General features: G+C 42.8%; 1 protein-coding gene across 1 annotated transcript in view; it reads right to left on the bottom strand.

Annotated features, from left to right (window-relative positions):
* loxl2a (lysyl oxidase-like 2a) overlaps window positions 1–17,973 on the bottom strand; it is a 72,234-nt gene that overhangs the window by 27,038 nt on the left and 27,223 nt on the right. The window contains exons 4-5 of the mRNA XM_014167933.2: window positions 7,983–8,191; window positions 6,887–7,103 (exon numbers count right to left, since the gene is read on the bottom strand). Coding sequence (XP_014023408.1) covers window positions 6,887–7,103; window positions 7,983–8,191 — 426 coding nt within the window. The remainder of the gene's footprint in view (window positions 1–6,886; window positions 7,104–7,982; window positions 8,192–17,973) is intronic.

Below are 17,973 nucleotides of genomic sequence, written 5' to 3'. Positions count from 1 at the left end.
AACAAAACTCCCTGATGCTTCCAATATTGGTGTCAGCATTCTGTAAGGACAGACGCTGGGAGACGAGAAGTAAGAGGGAGTGAACATTTAATAAATAATGGACATGAAACAAAACATGGACAGTGTCTGGACAGGGGCAACAAAACTACATTAATGCTGACATGGGGATCAAACTGAGGAACAGACAGATATAGAGGGGGGAATCAACAAAGTGAAGGAATCCAGGTTAGTCCAATGAAGCGCTGATGCACGTAACAATGGTGACAGGTGTGCGTAATGATGGGCAGCCTGGTGCCTTCGAGCGCCAGAAAGGGGGAGCGGGAGCAGGCGTGACAAAGAGTCGATTTTACATAACATTAAAGAGATTCTCCTGTATTTTTGTATACATTTTAGCCAGTAGTTCTGAAAGTAGCGCTCACAAGCCAAAAGTGGTCCCTGAAAATTGTGTACTATGTCACATACAGTATGTGACCCGTTTCAGGAAACTAGGCGCATGTCGCAAGTCACGACTTCACATGAGAACCGTTTCAACGTAAAACATTTATTTTTAATCAAAATGTGTTTTTTAGCAGAAATGCCTCCTCGAACATGTGAACTTTCATGGGCCTTAATAACAAAATTTGATGCCATTTGGAAATATGAATAAAGTTGTTAAATTATGAGTCTAGTTGGTTTAGCCAAAGAAAAAGTCGGAACCTTTCTGCTAGCCATGATTGGCTAAGATAATGAGTGGGCTGGACATGCCGAGAAATGAGTTTCATATTGGTCTGCAGTGTAGCATCTTGTGTCTATAAAATGAGTTGCTCATTATGCGGACATAATCCTTTCTACTGCAGGTTTTTTCAAAAGAGAACTGCAAATATGTTGCTACTGCTCTCAATAACATTGCTGCCCTGAATTTATCAGGCGTTATCGACAAAGGTCAATGGGAAAAAGTTGAAAGACTACTTCCTGGAGGACGATCGTGCCATGCTAACTCTCTCTGACTCTGAAAAATTAACCAGAAGATGAGGAAATCCCTGATTTAGGTAATAACATTTTAATTGAAAAAGACATTGTAGAGTCTTCTGATGACAGTGATGGGGAAGAAACAGAGATCAACATGTATGAACTGTGTGTAACGTTAGTGATGTTTTCTCAGAATGCCATTTCGCATTGCTAGTTATAGCCTAATGTTAGGTAGCTAAGTAGCAAACATTGATCCTATTTGTTTAACTTTAGCTAGCTATGACAATCAGTTTGTATTGCTAGTACTTTATGGCTTGGGATTATAGTTCATTGTTAGCTAGCTCGCTATTGTTAACGTTACATGTCTAAACAAAAGACCCCAAGTTAAAGCTTGCTGTTAGCTAGCTAACATTAGCTGAGGTTAAATGGCTGGATTGCTAGCTAACATTAGCTTACGTGTATGAACTGTGTAACCTTAGTGATGTTTTCTCAGAATGCCATTTCGCATAGCTAGTTATAACCTAATGTTATCTAGCTAACTAGCTAATATTGAACTTATTTGGTTTAACTTTAGCTAGCAATGACAATCAGTTTGTATTGCTAGTACTCTACGGATTAGGCTTATGGTTCATTATTTAGCTTGCTACACGTCTAAACAAAAGACAACAAGTTAAAGCTTGCTGTTAGCTAGATAACGTAAGATGGCTGGCTAGCTAACATTACGTGTATGAACTGTGTATAGTGATATTTCAGAATACCATTTCGCATCTATTGTATAATAATGCAAAAATATTTGTATCTGGAATTTGTCTTTCAGCATCAGTAGAACACGCCTGACTCCTCCACCAGTCATACAAGGAGAATGTTCTAATGCCTCCCATCAAAAAGAGAGCTGGCCCAAGCAAGCACAGGTTACACCTGAAGCATGAGGACTTGCAGCATGTGGTGAACTCCATCAACAACTACGCAGAGGATAATGCAGAGGTATTACCAGGACGCCACCCAGAACACAAACACTTTGGCGGAAAGCTGCTGTCATCCCATGTGACAAAAGCAGCAGTGTGGCGTCTCTACAAGGAATCGATGACAACACCTGGTATGTAATGCATAAACACGTTTTGATTATTTAATTGACCTCCAACATGATTGGCACTACTTTTATTGATCTTACATGTATTTATGTCTCTGGGGGCCCCTACTGAACCAGAAAACAGTCTGGACCTTCACTTCCTGATCACAGGCCACACCAAGTTTGCCCCCGACTGGTGCTTCGGCCACATCAAGCAGTGCTTCAGAAAGACCAGAGTGAACACTTTGAAATTGTTAGTGTTGTGAAGGTCAGTACTGTGACAGGGGTTAACATATCACAGCTGGTTGGACTGGAGGATGATACGGTGCTGGTGGAAAGCTATGGTTGGCAACAACACCTGACTCCGTACTTCAGGCCACTGCCACAGATCAAGCAGTACCAGCACTTCAGGTGAAAATAATTTTCATTGCATTGTATGAGGATACTCTTCTTATCTAAACTTGGGAGTTAAATTGATGTTGTGCAATTATGTCTTCTGATTAAATTTTATTCCCTGTTTAACAGCTTCGATGCTCTGGAGCCTGGTGTTGTCGCCAAGGAGCGTTCGGACTGTCGGGACCAGGTATCAGCTGCTGCGCATCCTTCCTCCCATAGATGGTCTGCCTGTACAAGCACCACCTGGACTGGACACAGCTAGAGAAACTCATTTTTTTTTAGAAGATCAGGGAGTTTTGCAACGAAGAGGCTATGGACATCATATGTCCTAAACCAAAGTCAAGGGCAGGACAGAAACAGGCTCTCCGAATATAGATTCCCTTGTTCATGCGTGGTTCGGCCGGACCAGTCATTAGCACTATCTGCAGTGCCTCTATTCAAATGACTCACACACACCATACTTTGCTGCTACAATTTGTTTTTTATCCTGCTGCTCAGTCACTTTACCCCTGATTGTATGCATATAATTACCTCGTCTATCACTGATATCGTTATTGATATTGTTCTTGTACATACTGCATATTTTATTTATATTGACACTATTTCTTATATCGCTACTATACAAGTAACCATTTGGCAGTACCGTTTACACCTTCTATAGAGATCCATCCACTTTGCAAGATTTAGCAAAATATTGATACAGTTGAAGTCAGAAGTTTACATACACTTAGGTTGGAGTCATTAAAACTCGTTTTTCAACCACTCCACAAACTTCTTGTTAACAAACTATAGTTTTGGTAAGTCGGTTAGGACATCTACTTTGTGCATGAAACAAGTAATTTTTCCAACAATTGTTTACAGACAGATTATTTCACTTATAATTTACGGTATCACCATTCTAGTGGGTCTGAAATTTACATACACTAAGTTGACTATGCCTTTAAACAGCTTGGAAAATTCCAGAAAATGATGTCATGGCTTTAGAAGCTTCTGATAGGCTAATTGACATAATTTGAGTCAATTGGAGGTGTACCTGTGGATGTATTTAAAGGCATACCTTCAAACTCAGTGCCTCTTTGCTTGACATCATGGGAAAATCAAAAGAATCAGCCAAGACCTCAGAAGAAAATTGTAGACCTCCACAAGTCCTTGGGAGAAATTTCTGCTGAAGTCGATGCCTCTCCTTATTCGGGCGGTGTTCGGCAGTCGACGTCGCCGTCGCCGGTCTTCTAGCCATCGTCGATCCATTTTTCATTTTCCATTTGTTTTGTCTCGTTTTGCCACACACCTGGTTCTCATTTCCCTCATTATGTGTTGTGTATTTAACCCTCTGTTTCCCCCATGTCTTTGTGTGGTATTGTTTATATGTTTTCACGTTAGGCTGGTTGCGCTGGGTTATGTTCAACCCCTATTTGTATTTCATGTTCGTTTGTGACGTGTGCTTTTGGTTCGCCAAATAAAAGGCTCCGTTTTGCTACCAAATATCTGCTCTCTTGCGCCTGACTTCCTACAGCCCTTCACGCATACCTTGACAAGTACGCAAGTATAAACACCTTGGGACCACGCAGCCGTCATACCGCTCAGGAAGGAGACGCGTTCTGTCTCCTAGAGATGAACGTACTTTGGTGCAAAAAGTGAAAATCAATCCCAGAACAACAGCAAAGGACCTTGTGAAGATGCTGGAGGAAACAGGTACAAAAATATCTATAGCCACAGTAAAACGAGTCCTATATCGACCTGAAAGGCCGCTCAGCAAGGAAGAAGCCACTACTCCAAAACCGCCATAAAAAAGCCAGACTACGGTTTGCAACTGCACATGGGGACAAAGATCGTACTTTTTGGAGAAATGTTCTCTGGTCTGATGAAACAAAAATAGAACTGTTTGGCCATAATGACCATCATTGTGGTTGGAGGAAAAAGGGGGATGTTTGCAAGCCGAAGAACACCAACCCAACCGTGAAGCACGGCGGTGGCAGCATGTTGTGGGGGTGCTTTGCTGCAGGAGGGACTGGTGCACTTCAAAAAATAGATGACATCATGAGGAATTGAAAATTATGTGGATCTATTGAAGCAACATCTCAAGACATCAGTCAGGAAGTTAAAGCTTGATCGCAAATGGGTCTTCCAAATGGGCAATGACCCCAAGCATATTTCTAAAGTTGTGGCAAAATGGTTTAAGGACAACAAAGTCAAGGTATTGGAGTGGCCATCACAAAGCCCTGACCTCAATCCTATAGAAAATGTGTGGTCAAAACTTGAAAAGCGTGTGCGAGCAAGGAGGCCTACAAACCTGACTCAGTTACACCAGCTCTGTCAGGAGGAATGGGCCAGAATTCACCCAACTTATTGTAGGAAGCTTGTGGAAGGCTACCCAAAACGTTTGACTCAAGTTAAGCAATTAAAGGCAATGCTACTAAATACTAATTGAGTGTATGTAAGCTTCTGACCCACTGGGAATGTGATGAAAGAAATAAAAGCTGAAATAAATAATTCTCTCTACTATTATTCTGACATTTCACATTCTTAAAATAAAGTGGTGATCCAAACTGACCTAAGACAGGGAATTTTTTATAGGACTAAATGTCAGGAATTGGGAAAAACTGAGTTTAAATGTAGTTTGCTAAGGTGTATGTAAACTTCCGACTTCAACTGTATATAAAATGAATATTGATATGTGTGATCGTAACATTATTTTTTGACATACCACAACAATATCATGTTACTGTATCAAGTGTCCTTAACTTATGTATGGAATACTATGTGATAAGTATGTGTGTAAGTGTATATAAAGTATGCTAATGTAGTGGTGTGAAGGCATTTGGGCAGTGGTGTAAAGTACTTCAGTAAAAACATTTTAAAGTACTACTTAAGTAATTTTGGGGGGTATCTGTACATTACTTTACTATTTATATTTTTGGGCAACTTTTACTTTTACTACATTCTGAAACTAAATAGTGTACTTTTTACTCCATACATTTTCCCTGACACCCAAAAGTACTGATTCAATTTTGACAGAAAAATTGTCCAATTCACACAATTATCAAGAGAACATCCCTGGTCATCCCTACTGCATCTGATCTGGCAGACTCGCTTCGTTTGTAAATTATGTCTGAGTGATGTAGTGTGCCCCTGGCAATGCCGTCTAGTTTAATGTAAGGAATTTGAAATGATTCATACTTTTACTCAAATATGACAATTTAGTACTTTTTCCACCACTGGATGTGGCTGGGGGTCATAGCATTTATTTCACATGACCCATCAATTTAGACAAGTGTGTCTGGGTAAGCGTCATCTAATACTCATTAAATATTTTAATCTGGACACTTTCGGTTTACCTGGAATTTTTCCTTATTGTAGGCTACCACCACTTTTAGTCTTAATCTTTACTATACTACTTTACTTTACTATACTACATGACCTCACATGTGAATCCTTAAAGAGATGGGTGGGGCTGTGTGACAACTAGACCCGTTCCTATAGACCTGGTTGGATACAGACACCGTCCGATCTGAGTGATGGAAGCAGCAGAAAGTCATTTTTTAAGCTACTATAATAGACTAATAGCTGACATAGCTAGGTTATTTATCATCAAATATGAATACATAGTACCTTAGCTAGCTAGGCTAAATGAGGCTGCAGTGCATGCACTTTCTCATCTTACAGTTACAAATAACAACAACTCCATTCAGAATATTAAGTAGCAGCCCAAATGTTGCCTCTTGGTCATTGTAGCCTATCATTCTCCTTTAAATTTTAATTCTGTCATTTAATTCCATCTTCCATTGATTAGATATCTCCTAACTTTTGCCACACACAGAGGCTGCTTTGATGACTTATAATTGGCCAACAACAACAACAAGCTACACGCGCCACACTCGTAAAAAGCAAGAGCAGCAGCATGAATTATAACATTTCTTTCTCTATTGAAGCAGTCGTGTTCGGATTGGTATGGGCCTTTCTGGACAAGTCACTTAAAATTACACATACCCGAGACCCGTGACAATCATATCAGATCTGACCCAGACCTGTGACATTATTTAGAATTCTGGATCCGGACCCGCTCGGGTCTCAGGTATTCGGGAACAGGTGGATCTATGAAGACCTCTAGGTCATTGGCTTGAACTCGAATTGTTAGGGGGCTGGCCAACTTGGGGGAACATTTTGGGAAAATGGCGCAGCACAGCTTCCAGAAAAACATTCGCTTTCAAACTAGGGATTTCGTGGCTAATTCTACTCATAGATTATGCACGTATGAACAACACATTGACACATCCAACCCAAAGTAGTCGCCAAAGTTCCGAAGCATGTCTTTAACAACTCAGGACTTTCCTAGGGTCTTGTTCTTCATAATTTTTCCTCTTCTGAATGCTTTCAATTTCAATACAAGATACAAGGCCAGAAACAGCTCAAACTGTAGTATTCACATCTCTATCATATCATAAGCACTCTCTCGTTCCAGATGATTTAACCTACCTCCACCCTGTAGGCCTTGCTGAAGCCCTGGGCGTGGCTGGGAGCAAATGCCCGTCCTGGGACACAGCTCACCACTACGGGCATCCCCTTCTCACAGGTGGTGTTCCCCTTCAGCTCCACCTTGCGGCCCAGCTTACAGCCATGCAGGCTGGCCTCGTTCCCCGTGCAGTTCACCCCGAAGTCCCAGTAGTTCTTCTTCCTCCGCTTGGCCAGCAGCCTGAGACAGGAGATCAAGACTTTAAATTGAGTTGATTTGGATTTTGTTGAAGTGCACTAAATTAAAATGGTTATTTTCTCATTTTAGCCTGCTGTGAAAACATGATCTTCTCTACAGTACCTGATGAGTAAACATTATACAAACATCCTTGTTTTTTATAATACATAGAACACTTACAGAAATATTACCCTACGCTTCCTGAATAAAGATGTTGTCCAGTTCAACTTGGGAGTTTTAGACTTTTATTTATTGACAGTTTTAAGAGCAAGGTTGTGCCCATCTGCATCTTGTGCTAAAAGTACAATGGCTTCTGGAATTGGCTAACCCCGCTGTACAGCACATTTTAGGTTAGCTCAACCGTGTTGATAATGAGTATAATCATCTTGTCTGGCGGGTTAATAGAGGTGAGGAGTGCTAATATTAACATTTACTAGCTGACCCTCCTGACTCCTGCTCTCATAGCCTGTAAAAGATGAAGGAACTCAGAAGTCCACAGCTGAAGGAGTGAGTCCATAGTAATGGACTAGTAATAGTAAGGCTGAATGAGTTAGTCCACAGTAATGTACTAGTAATAGTAAGGCTGAATGAGTTAGTCCACAGTAATGGACTAGTAATAGTAAGGCTGAATGAGTTAGTCCACAGTAATGCACTAGTAATATTAAGACTGAATGAGTTAGTCCACAGTAATGTACTAGTAATATTAAGGCTGAATGAGTTAGTCCACTGTAATGTACTAGTAATAGTAAGGCTGAATGAGTTAGTCCACAGTAATGTACTAGTAATAGTAAGGCTGAATGAGTTAGTCCACAGTAATGTACTAGTAATAGTAAGGCTGAATGAGTTAGTCCATAGTAATGAACTAGTAATAGTAAAGCTTACTTGTAGACTTTAGTGTTGTATCCTTTCTCTCCAGGAAAGCCGTACATCCCACAGATGACCCTGTTGTTCATCTCTGTCCACTCTTCGTTACAGATCTGCCTCCACTTCCCCCTGTCCTTCACCTCCAGGTAGCCCTCTGTGATGGGGACCCTCTTACGCTGGGAGGAGATAGCCCGGATACGCACCTCTTCTACCTGGACATTCAGACTCTGCAGATAAAGTGATATACATAGACCCTGGATCACCCACAGTCAAATTCAATCAGTAATTATTTCACATGAAGATTATCAATGAAACACATTTGATTTGCTTCAGGACATAGTATGAAGCCCTTCTTTTTCATTTTTAAGAGCATATTTGCCTTAAAACTGCACTGCTTTAGTTAACCCTATACCAATGTCTGGAATTTGTTTTGCTCTGTCAGCAACGTGACCAGAGAAGTGAGTTCAGGGTGAAGGAACATACATCAACAGATGGACTTCTCAACATGGAGATAACCTTTAACCACACACATCATCAACCTATTTTATAAAAATATTGGGGAAGTTTCTGTTCCTGTAGGCCTATGTTATGCAACTTTTGAGAAAGTAAATAAGACATTGATAATATGAGTGATTGGGACTAGGAGAATGACATGTGCATAATCAATAATTAAATTAATTTATCTTCTCTCAGTCATAATCAATCAGTAAAATACCAAGAGGTGGTGCTGCAAAAACATGTAAAAAGTCATGCTTTTATTCTATCTTGATTGAACATGACAAAAATTATGAATTGCTTGCCCCTTTCACCAAGCTACAATAACAGTCAAAACAAAAGCTGTTGCCTGAAGGCTGAGGCAGGCTGAGTGTGGTCCTCTCCTACCTCCGGTCAATATTAACCCTAACCCTATACTATGGGTCTATAAACCCAACTGGTCAGTATCGGGGTCATGGTCCTCAATTATCCTCCTCTGTCTGTCCTGAGGACCCGTAAAGGAGAGCGGCGTCTTCACCTTTGACCTCTAGGTTGCGTGTGAAGACTGCTCTATGCTCCCTCACGCATCCATGTTATAGACCTCTGACTGTTCAGCCCCCTATTAAAGTCCATACAGCCATAGACCCACAGTCTAACTCCTGGCTGGGCTGTAATGTGCATTGTGGGGACACGAAGTGATGAGTGCCAACCCTTTAACAACTGCTTTGCTAAGCCATGAATGCTGAGCTCAGCCTTTTCTCCAATAACCCAGTCATCTCGCCCCTGGTGAAAGCCAGTCCAACATTTCTGTGTGAAGCCAGAATCCAGAAACATTAGCTTTTAATGAAAATGGGAGTATATTTCCTGGTGTCAGCATCGGGGAATGTTCGGATCCCCTCAACACCAATGTAGCGGTGGAGGGAAAAACGTGACTGAATCAGAGACCCCAGTCACCCGACTACTGATCACAGTGGCGAGAGAGAAGAGAGAAGACAGTCTTTCATAAATGTAATCACGACAGTCACGGTATGACTGTGAGTTTCCATCAGAACAGTAGAGCAAGGCAGGGTGAGTGAGGTCATGTTGTCATGGGCAGAGGGCCTTGAAAGGACTCGGAGGTTCTAGCCGCAAAGTGGGCAAGGATTCTCTCTAACTTAAAACTGTCTCATCAAATAAATTATGAAAAATATTAATAATATTCCACCCATGTGGCCACTAGAGGGCGATTTGATCATTTGACTGCATGAAAGGGGTCCGAATGTAGAAATCATGCTTATCAAATATGGGAACTTAATTTTGGGAAGTTTCAGACACTAATGTCTCAAAACTACTGACCTTTATAAATCACAAGATTTACATGATTTCACCGACAGACATGGTCACCCTGTTTCTAGCAGAATGTTTATGTATTTATTTCTGTTATTTCTTAAGTTATTTCCTCAGAACGTTTCTTATATTATTACCTACAGCTGGAAAGATCTGTGGTCATTTACCAGAAATTCAAGCAGAAATTTGACTTCCCTGACCTGGATCCTTTGTTTAAACTTCGCGAGGCAGCTATATTTATCTCGGGGGCTGCACCAAAACGCAGACACCATAGAAGAGGTAGAAGGAGTGTGGCCCTAGTCAGACTCAGGCGGCATGCATACCATCCACCGCTTCCGAGTATATTACTTGCTAACGTTCAGTCCCTGGACAATAAAATAGACGAGCTCAGGGTGAGGATCTCCTTCCAGAGAGACATCAGGGACTGTGACATACTCTGTTTCACAGAATCATGGCTCTCTCTGGATATATTATCCCTATCCATTCAGCCAGTGGGGTTCTCTGTCCATCGTGCGGACAGGAAGAACTCTCCGGGAAAAAGAAAGGTGGAGGGGTTTGTTACATGATTACTGCGACGTCTCTTAAGGAACTACACTGGACTATGTCCAAACTAGAAACCGCATATCCTGACGCCGCATTTACTGTAGCTAGGGACTTTAATAAAGGACATCTGAGGAAAACACTACCGAAATTCTATTAACACATCTCCTGTGCTACAAGCGCAACACAGACCCTGGATCATTGCTACTCTCCCTACTGGGGCGGCTACAAGGCCTTCCCAAGCCCTCTCTTCAGCAAATCAGATCACGCCTCCATTCTGCTCCTCCCCACCTATAGGCAGAAACTTAAACAGCACGCTCCCATGGCAAGGACGTTGGTCTCCCCAATCATTTGTTTTGATCTTGTGGATGGGGAAATGTTCAGGGTCACCCCAGAGAATAGAATCAAAGTGCATAGAGAATGTTGTTCCCACTGTGGCGAATAGAACTTATCCAAACCAAAAACTGTAGATAGATGGCAGCATTCGGGCAAAACTGAAAGTGTGAACCACCGCATTTAACTATGGCAAGGTGACTAGGAACATGAACGTGTAAAACAGACCAGCTATGACATCCGTAAGGCAATCAAAGAGGATGACTATTGCCTGGTAGCACTCACTTCTGTCATAATGAAGTGCTTTGAGAGGCTAGTTGTGGACCGTATCACCTTTGCATATCGCCCCAACAGATGGACGCAATCGCCATTGTACTGCACACTGCCTTATCCCACCTCGACTCCACCTCAGCCTTCAACACCATAGTGCCCTCCAAGCTCATCACTAAGCTCAGGGCCCTGGGTCTGAACCCTTCCCTGTGCAACTGGGTCCTGGACTTCCTGATGGGCCGACCCCTAGTGGTGAAGGTAGGCAAAAACACCTCCGCCTCTCTGATCCTCAACACGGGCCCCACGGGGATGAGTGCTCAGTCCCCTCCTGTACTCCCTGTTCACACATGACTAGAGCTATTGCGGTGACCATATTACTGCCGTGATCGTTGTGTCACGGTAATCTCCTCTTATGCACTGTGGACATGTGATAGTACACAACTCGCTAATGACCATCAGGTCGCTAATGGCCTGGTACTCAGGGCTCTATTGACCCTCTAACAACTTTGATATCAATGCAAATGTAATCGAAAATCACATCAAACACTTATCATTAAAACAGTATCATGCTTTTATAATTCACCTCACCGTGATTGATCAATTTGAAGAAAGAAGTTCAACAACAGGTTGAAAGTGAGTGGAAAACATGGTGGTTGTGAATGTTGTTTCAAAGCCTAACACAACAAAATGGACAGTGCTTTCTAAGGTGATTCAAAACACCCATAGGCATATTATAGCGTAAGCATACATATTGACCTATATATGAGCCCAAGCCCCAAAAAAACCCTGAATTAAAATAATGATTGTGCCATTATACAATACATAGCCTACCGCATATTACGCATGGCAGAAAAACATTTGTAAAAATTGTTTAAGGTGTATTTGGTACATAATTGGTCTAAACAATTTATAGTAATCGCCTTTGAGTGTGGACTGTATTATTATGCATATTGCAAGGACTGGTTACCTTGTGATACACTCCAAACTTTCTATCCATGAGCCTGGGAGAGAACGTATAGGCTTAACCGATGCTGTTGGTTTATTGATTGTACAGGGCTGTTTACAGAGTTAGCCTACAATTATAGTGATTTTGAATAACCTAGTAATACGGCATTTTTTATATTTATGGTGTTAAGAATGAACAAAAATTCAGGTGACAAGACCAGACTTGAATGCAACACTTAACTAGCTGCCTTGAACGTAACTCCCTACTAACTCAACAAGCACCAGCTGCTACTAACTCCCAATCAGCTTCCAAGCCCGTTGCAACACTTTAACTAGCTGCCGTGAACAACGCTCCTCAACAGCATCAGCTGCAGCTCATTGTTAATCAGCCTACACATCTGTCCTCACTCTCCTTTATCACCCTTGCCACCCTACCTGACCAATCTAACATTCCTCCTGTGTTCTGCAGTGCATGTCGCGTTGCACGACACTGTGCGGTACTAGCCTTATTACGGTTTTTATCTCTCCTCCTTCTATCTAGTATCTCTTAGGTTCTTCCAAGGATCTCCCGGGGGGATTATCATCACCACAGCAGCCTAAGTACCACGGCCTGATGATGTCTACCTGAAACTCCAAGCCAAACTCTACAGAGTCCACCCCACGGATCCTTCATCTGCAGCCTTCAGCTTCCTCTTGCCCATTCTCATTCGCCTCCTGAATCCTTCTCACATCCATTCCATTTCTTCAATAAATATTCTAAACCTATTTCAATATCTGGTGCTTAAAACATGGGAATCATAACTAATAGGCTGACATTATCTTTAACTACAGAATATCTGTCACATCCTGACCCTAGTAAGATGTAATTTTCTATAGTAGTGTAGGGCATGGCGTGACGGGGTGTTTTTGGTTTGTCTATGTTTTCTATTTCTATGTTTAGGTTCTAGTTTGTCTATTTCTATGTTGGGATTGTTTGGGGTTGATCTATAATTGGAGGCAGCTGATCCTCATTGCCTCTGATTAGAGATCATATTTAAGTAGGGGTTTTTCTCATTGTGGTTTGTGGGTTATTGTCTTGTGAGTATGTTTGCTCCTCCTGTGTCACGGTTTGTTGTTTTTCTATTTTCAAGTTATTTATGTATTGCATTAAGTTTCACGTTTAAATAAATATGTGGAACTACGAAAATGCTGCATCTTGGTCCGCTCCTTTAAACAACCGTAACAATATCTCACCACTGTGCGTTTCCGTCACCTCTCTCTCCTTCATTCCTTTCTCGAGAGCACTGAGCGGGGCTGTCAACAGTTTAATGAAATATGTTTTCTTGTTAAAACATGTTACTATTGATGTTCCCGAACAGATTTTACTTGATTTCCCAAATTAAGCACTGGGTAGCTGCAGGAACAGGGTTGGAGAGCCAAACAGTGGTTGATGCATGGAGTGAAATAACTGGAGTAGCTTACCCAGCATGACTGAAAAAAACGAACCAGCGGGATTGCGGCCTACCTTTGATATTCGAGTGCATACAGATGACATGTATTTTTCCCCTGCCTCTGGTCCATTATCAAATGGGCAGGAACATTCTAAATTGAAATACATTATACTAAAGACAACATTAAATTGAGAATAGTCTGATGGGTGAAAATATGATCCCTTGATGAGAGAACAGCTTATAGTCGCATCATGCAGCCATATATGTTTTGAGTTAAAGACATTCTAAGGCTTTTTTCATTCAAAACTAAAATTGCCAAATAACTAAATCTAGTGTATAGGATTTGTTTCAAATCATCTCTTTTTACATTACATTTACATTTAAGTCATTTAGCAGACGCTCTTATCCAGAGCGACTTACAAATTGGTGCATTCACCTTATGATATCCAGTGGAACAACCACTTTACAATAGTGCATCTAAATCTTTTAAGGGGGGGGGTTAGAAGGATTACTTTATCCTATCCTAGGTATTCCTTAAAGAGGTGGGGAAAAAAAGGGGTTAAAAGAGCTTAAAGAGGTTACACTCAACAGCTACTTCATATGCACACTTGCTCTGGAATGGGAAAATGATCCTTTCTATTTTATTCAGTTAAGTTCAATTATATTCTTCTTGCTATAAAATCCAATAATATAAAATAATGGCACGGGACTTATAAGCATATCTTGTTTACTAAATGAACCTAGGCTGCAGTCATTTTAGTCAATAAGATTTTTGCAACGTAAGCTTAACTTTCTGAACATTCGAGACGTGTAGTCCACTTGTCATTCCAATCTCCTTTGCATTAGCGTAGCCTCTTCTGTAGCCTGTCAACTATGTGTCTGTCTATCCCTGTTCTCTCCCCTCTGCACAGGCCATACAAACGCTTCACACCGCGTGGCCGCTGCCACTCTAACCTGGTGGTCCCAGCGCGCACAACCCACGTGGAGTTCCAGGTCTCTGGCAGCCTCTGGAACTGCCGGTCTGCGGCCAACAAGGCAGAGTTCATCTCAGCCTATGCTACCCTCCAGTCCCTCGACTTCTTGGCGCTGACGGAAACATGGATTACCACAGATAACACTGCTACTCCTACTGCTCTCTCCTCGTCTGACCACGTGTTCTCGCATACCCCGAGAGCATCTGGCCAGCGGGGTGGTGGCACTGGAATCCTCATCTCTCCCAAGTGGACATTCTCTCTTTCTCCCCTGACCCATCTGTCTATCTCCTCCTTTGAATTCCATGCTGTCACAGTTACCAGCCCATTCAAGCTTAACATCCTTATCATTTATCGCCCTCCAGGTTCCCTTGGAGAGTTCATCAATGAGCTTGATGCCTTGATAAGTTCCTTTCCTGAGGATGGCTCACCTCTCACAGTTCTGGGTGACTTTAACCTCCCCACGTCTACCTTTGACTCATTCCTCTCTGCCTCCTTCTTTCCACTCCTCTCCTCTTTTGACCTCACCCTCTCACCTTCCCCCCCACTCACAAGGCAGGCAATACGCTTGACCTCATCTTTACTAGATGCTGTTCTTCCACTAATCTCACTGCAACTCCCCTCCAAGTCTCCGACCACTACCTTGTATCCTTTTCCCTCTCGCTCTCCTCCAACACTTCTCACTCTGCCCCTACTCGGATGGTATTGCGCCGTCGCAACCTTCGCTCTCTCTCTCCCGCTACTCTCTCCTCTTCCATCCTATCGTCTCTTCCCTCTGCTCAAACCTGCTCAAACCTTCTCCAACCTATCTCCTGATTCTGCCTCCTCAACCCTCCTCTCCCTTTCTGCATCCTTTGACTCTCTATGTCCCCTATCCTCCAGGCTGGCTCGGTCCTCCCCTCCTGCTCCGTGGCTCGACGACTCATTGCGAGCTCACAGAACAGGGCTCCGGGCAGCCGAGCGGAAATGGAGGAAAACTCGCCTCCCTGCGGACCTGGCATCCTTTCACTCCCTCCTCTCTACATTTTCCACTTCTGTTTCTGCTGCTAAAGCCACTTTCTACCACTCTAAATTCCAAGCATCTGCCTCTAACCCTAGGAAGCTCTTTGCCACCTTCTTCTCCCTCCTGAATCCTCCACCTCCCCCTCCCTCTCTGCGGATGACTTCGTCAACCATTTTGAAAAGAAGGTTAACCTCTCTGAAATCATCCCACCTACGCAACAGCCAGTGTAATCCTGTGGCGCGATTTTCAAATACCTTAGAAATGCTATTACTTCAATTTCTCAAACATATGACTATTTTACACCATTTTAAAGACAAGACTCTCTTTAATCTAACCACACTGTCCAATTTCAAAAAGGCTTTACAACGAAAGCAAAACATTAGATTATGTCAGCAGAGTACCCAGCCAGAAATAATCAGACACCCATTTTTCAAGCTAGCATATAATGTCACAAAAACCCAGAAGACAGCTAAATGCAGCACTAACCTTTGATGATCTTCATCAGATGACACACCTAGGACATTATGTTATACAATACATGCATGTTTTGTTCAATCAAGTTCATATTTATATCAAAAACCAGCTTTTTACATTAGCATGTGACGTTCAGAACTAGCATACCCCCCGCAAACCTCCGGTGAATGTACTAAATTACTCACGATAAACGTTCACAAAAAAACATAACAATTATTTTAAGAATTATAGATACAGAACTCCTTTGTGCAATCGAGGTGTCCGATTTTAAAATAGCTTTTCGGTGAAAGCACATTTTGCAATATTCTCAGTAGATAGCCCAGCCATCACGGCTAGACACCCACCAAGTTTAGCCCTGACCAAAGTCAGATTTACTATTACAAAAGTTTGATTACCTTTGATGTTCTTCGTCAGAATGCACTCCCAGGACTGCTACTTCAATAACAAATGTTGGTTTGGTCCAAAATAATCCATCGTTATATCCAAATAGCGGCGTTTTGTTAGTGCGTTCAAGACACTATCCGAAGTGTAAATAAGGGTCACGAGCATGGCGCAATTCGTGACAAAAAATTTGTAAATATTCCATTACCGTACTTCGAAGCATGTCAACCGCTGTTTAAAATCCATTTTTATGCCATTTTTCTCGTAAAAAAGCGATAATATTCCGACCGGGAATCTGCGTTTAGGTAAACAGAGGAAAGAAAACAAAGCATTCTGTCGACGCGGACACGCGCCTGAGTCTCACAGTACTGTAACCAGCCACTACCCAAACGCGCTACTTTTTTTCAGCCAGAGCCTGCAAAGCCACGATTCTGCTTTTTGCCGCCTTCTGAGAGCCTATGGGAGCCGTAGGAAGTGTCACGTTATAGCAGAGATCCTCAGTCTTCAATAAACAGAGGCAAGAAGAACGACACCTTGTCAGACAGGCCACTTCCTGCATGAAATCTTCTCAGGTTTTTGCCTGCCATATGAGTTCTGTTATACTCACAGACACCATTCAAACAGTTTTAGAAACTTTAGGGTGTTTTCTATCCAAAGCCAATAATTATATGCATATTCTAGTTACTGGGCAGGAGTAGTAACCAGATTAAATCGGGTACGTTTTTTATCCAGCCGTGTCAATACTGCCCCCTAGCCCTAACAGGTTAACGACATCCGCTCCTCGTTTGTTAAGTCAAACGACACCGCTGGTCCTGCTCACGTTGCCCTACCCTATGCTTTGACCTCTTTCTCCCCTCTCTCTCCAGATGAAATCTTGCGACTTGTGACGGCCGGCCGCCCAACAACCTGCCCGCTTGACCCTATCCCCTCCTCTCTCCTCCAGACCATTTCCGGAGACCTTCTCCCTTATCTCACCTCGTTCATCAACTCATCCTTGACCACTGGATACGTCCCTTCTGTCCTCAAGAGAGCGAGAGTTGCACCCCTTCTCAAAAAACCTACACTCGATCCCTCCGATGTCAACAACTACAGACCAGTTTCCCTTCTTTCTTTTCTCTCCAAAACTCTTGAGCGTGCCGTCCTTGGCCAGCTCTCTTGATATCTCTCTCAGAATGACCTTCTTGATCCAAATCAGTCAGGTTTCAAGACTGGTCATTCAACTGAGACTGCTCTTCTCTGTGTCACGGAGGCTCTCCGCACTGCTAAAGCTAACTCTCTCTCCTCTGCTCTCATCCTTTTAGACCTATCTGCTGCCTTTGATACTGTGAACCACCAGATCCTCCTCTCCACCCTCTCCGAGTTGGGCATCTCGGGCGCGGCCCACGCATGGATTGCGTCCTACCTGACAGGTCGCTCCTACCAGGTGGCGTGGCGAGAATCTGTCTCCGCACCACGTGCTCTCACCACCGGTGTCCCCCAGGGCTCTGTTCTAGGCCCTCTCCTATTCTCGCTATACACCAAGTCACTTGGCTCTGTCATATCCTCACATAGTCTCTCCTATCATTGCTATGCAGATGACACACAATTAATCTTCTCCTTTCCCCCTTCTGATAACCAGGTGGCAAATTGCATCTCTGCATGTCTGGCAGACATATCAGTGTGGATGACGGATCACCACCTCAAGCTGAACCTCGGCAAGACGGAGCTGCTTTTCCTCCCGGGGAAGGACTGCCCGTTCCATGAGCTCGCCATCCATTGTGTCCTCCTCCCAGAGTGCTAAGAACCTTGGCGTGACCCTGGACAACACCCTGTCGTTCTCCACTAACCTCAAGGCGGTGACCCAATCCTGTAGGTTCATGCTC

Source organism: Salmo salar, chromosome ssa22 (assembly GCF_905237065.1).
Source record: "Salmo salar chromosome ssa22, Ssal_v3.1, whole genome shotgun sequence".
Lineage (NCBI taxonomy): Eukaryota > Metazoa > Chordata > Actinopteri > Salmoniformes > Salmonidae > Salmo > Salmo salar.
This window is presented reverse-complemented; position numbering and strand designations above follow the sequence as displayed.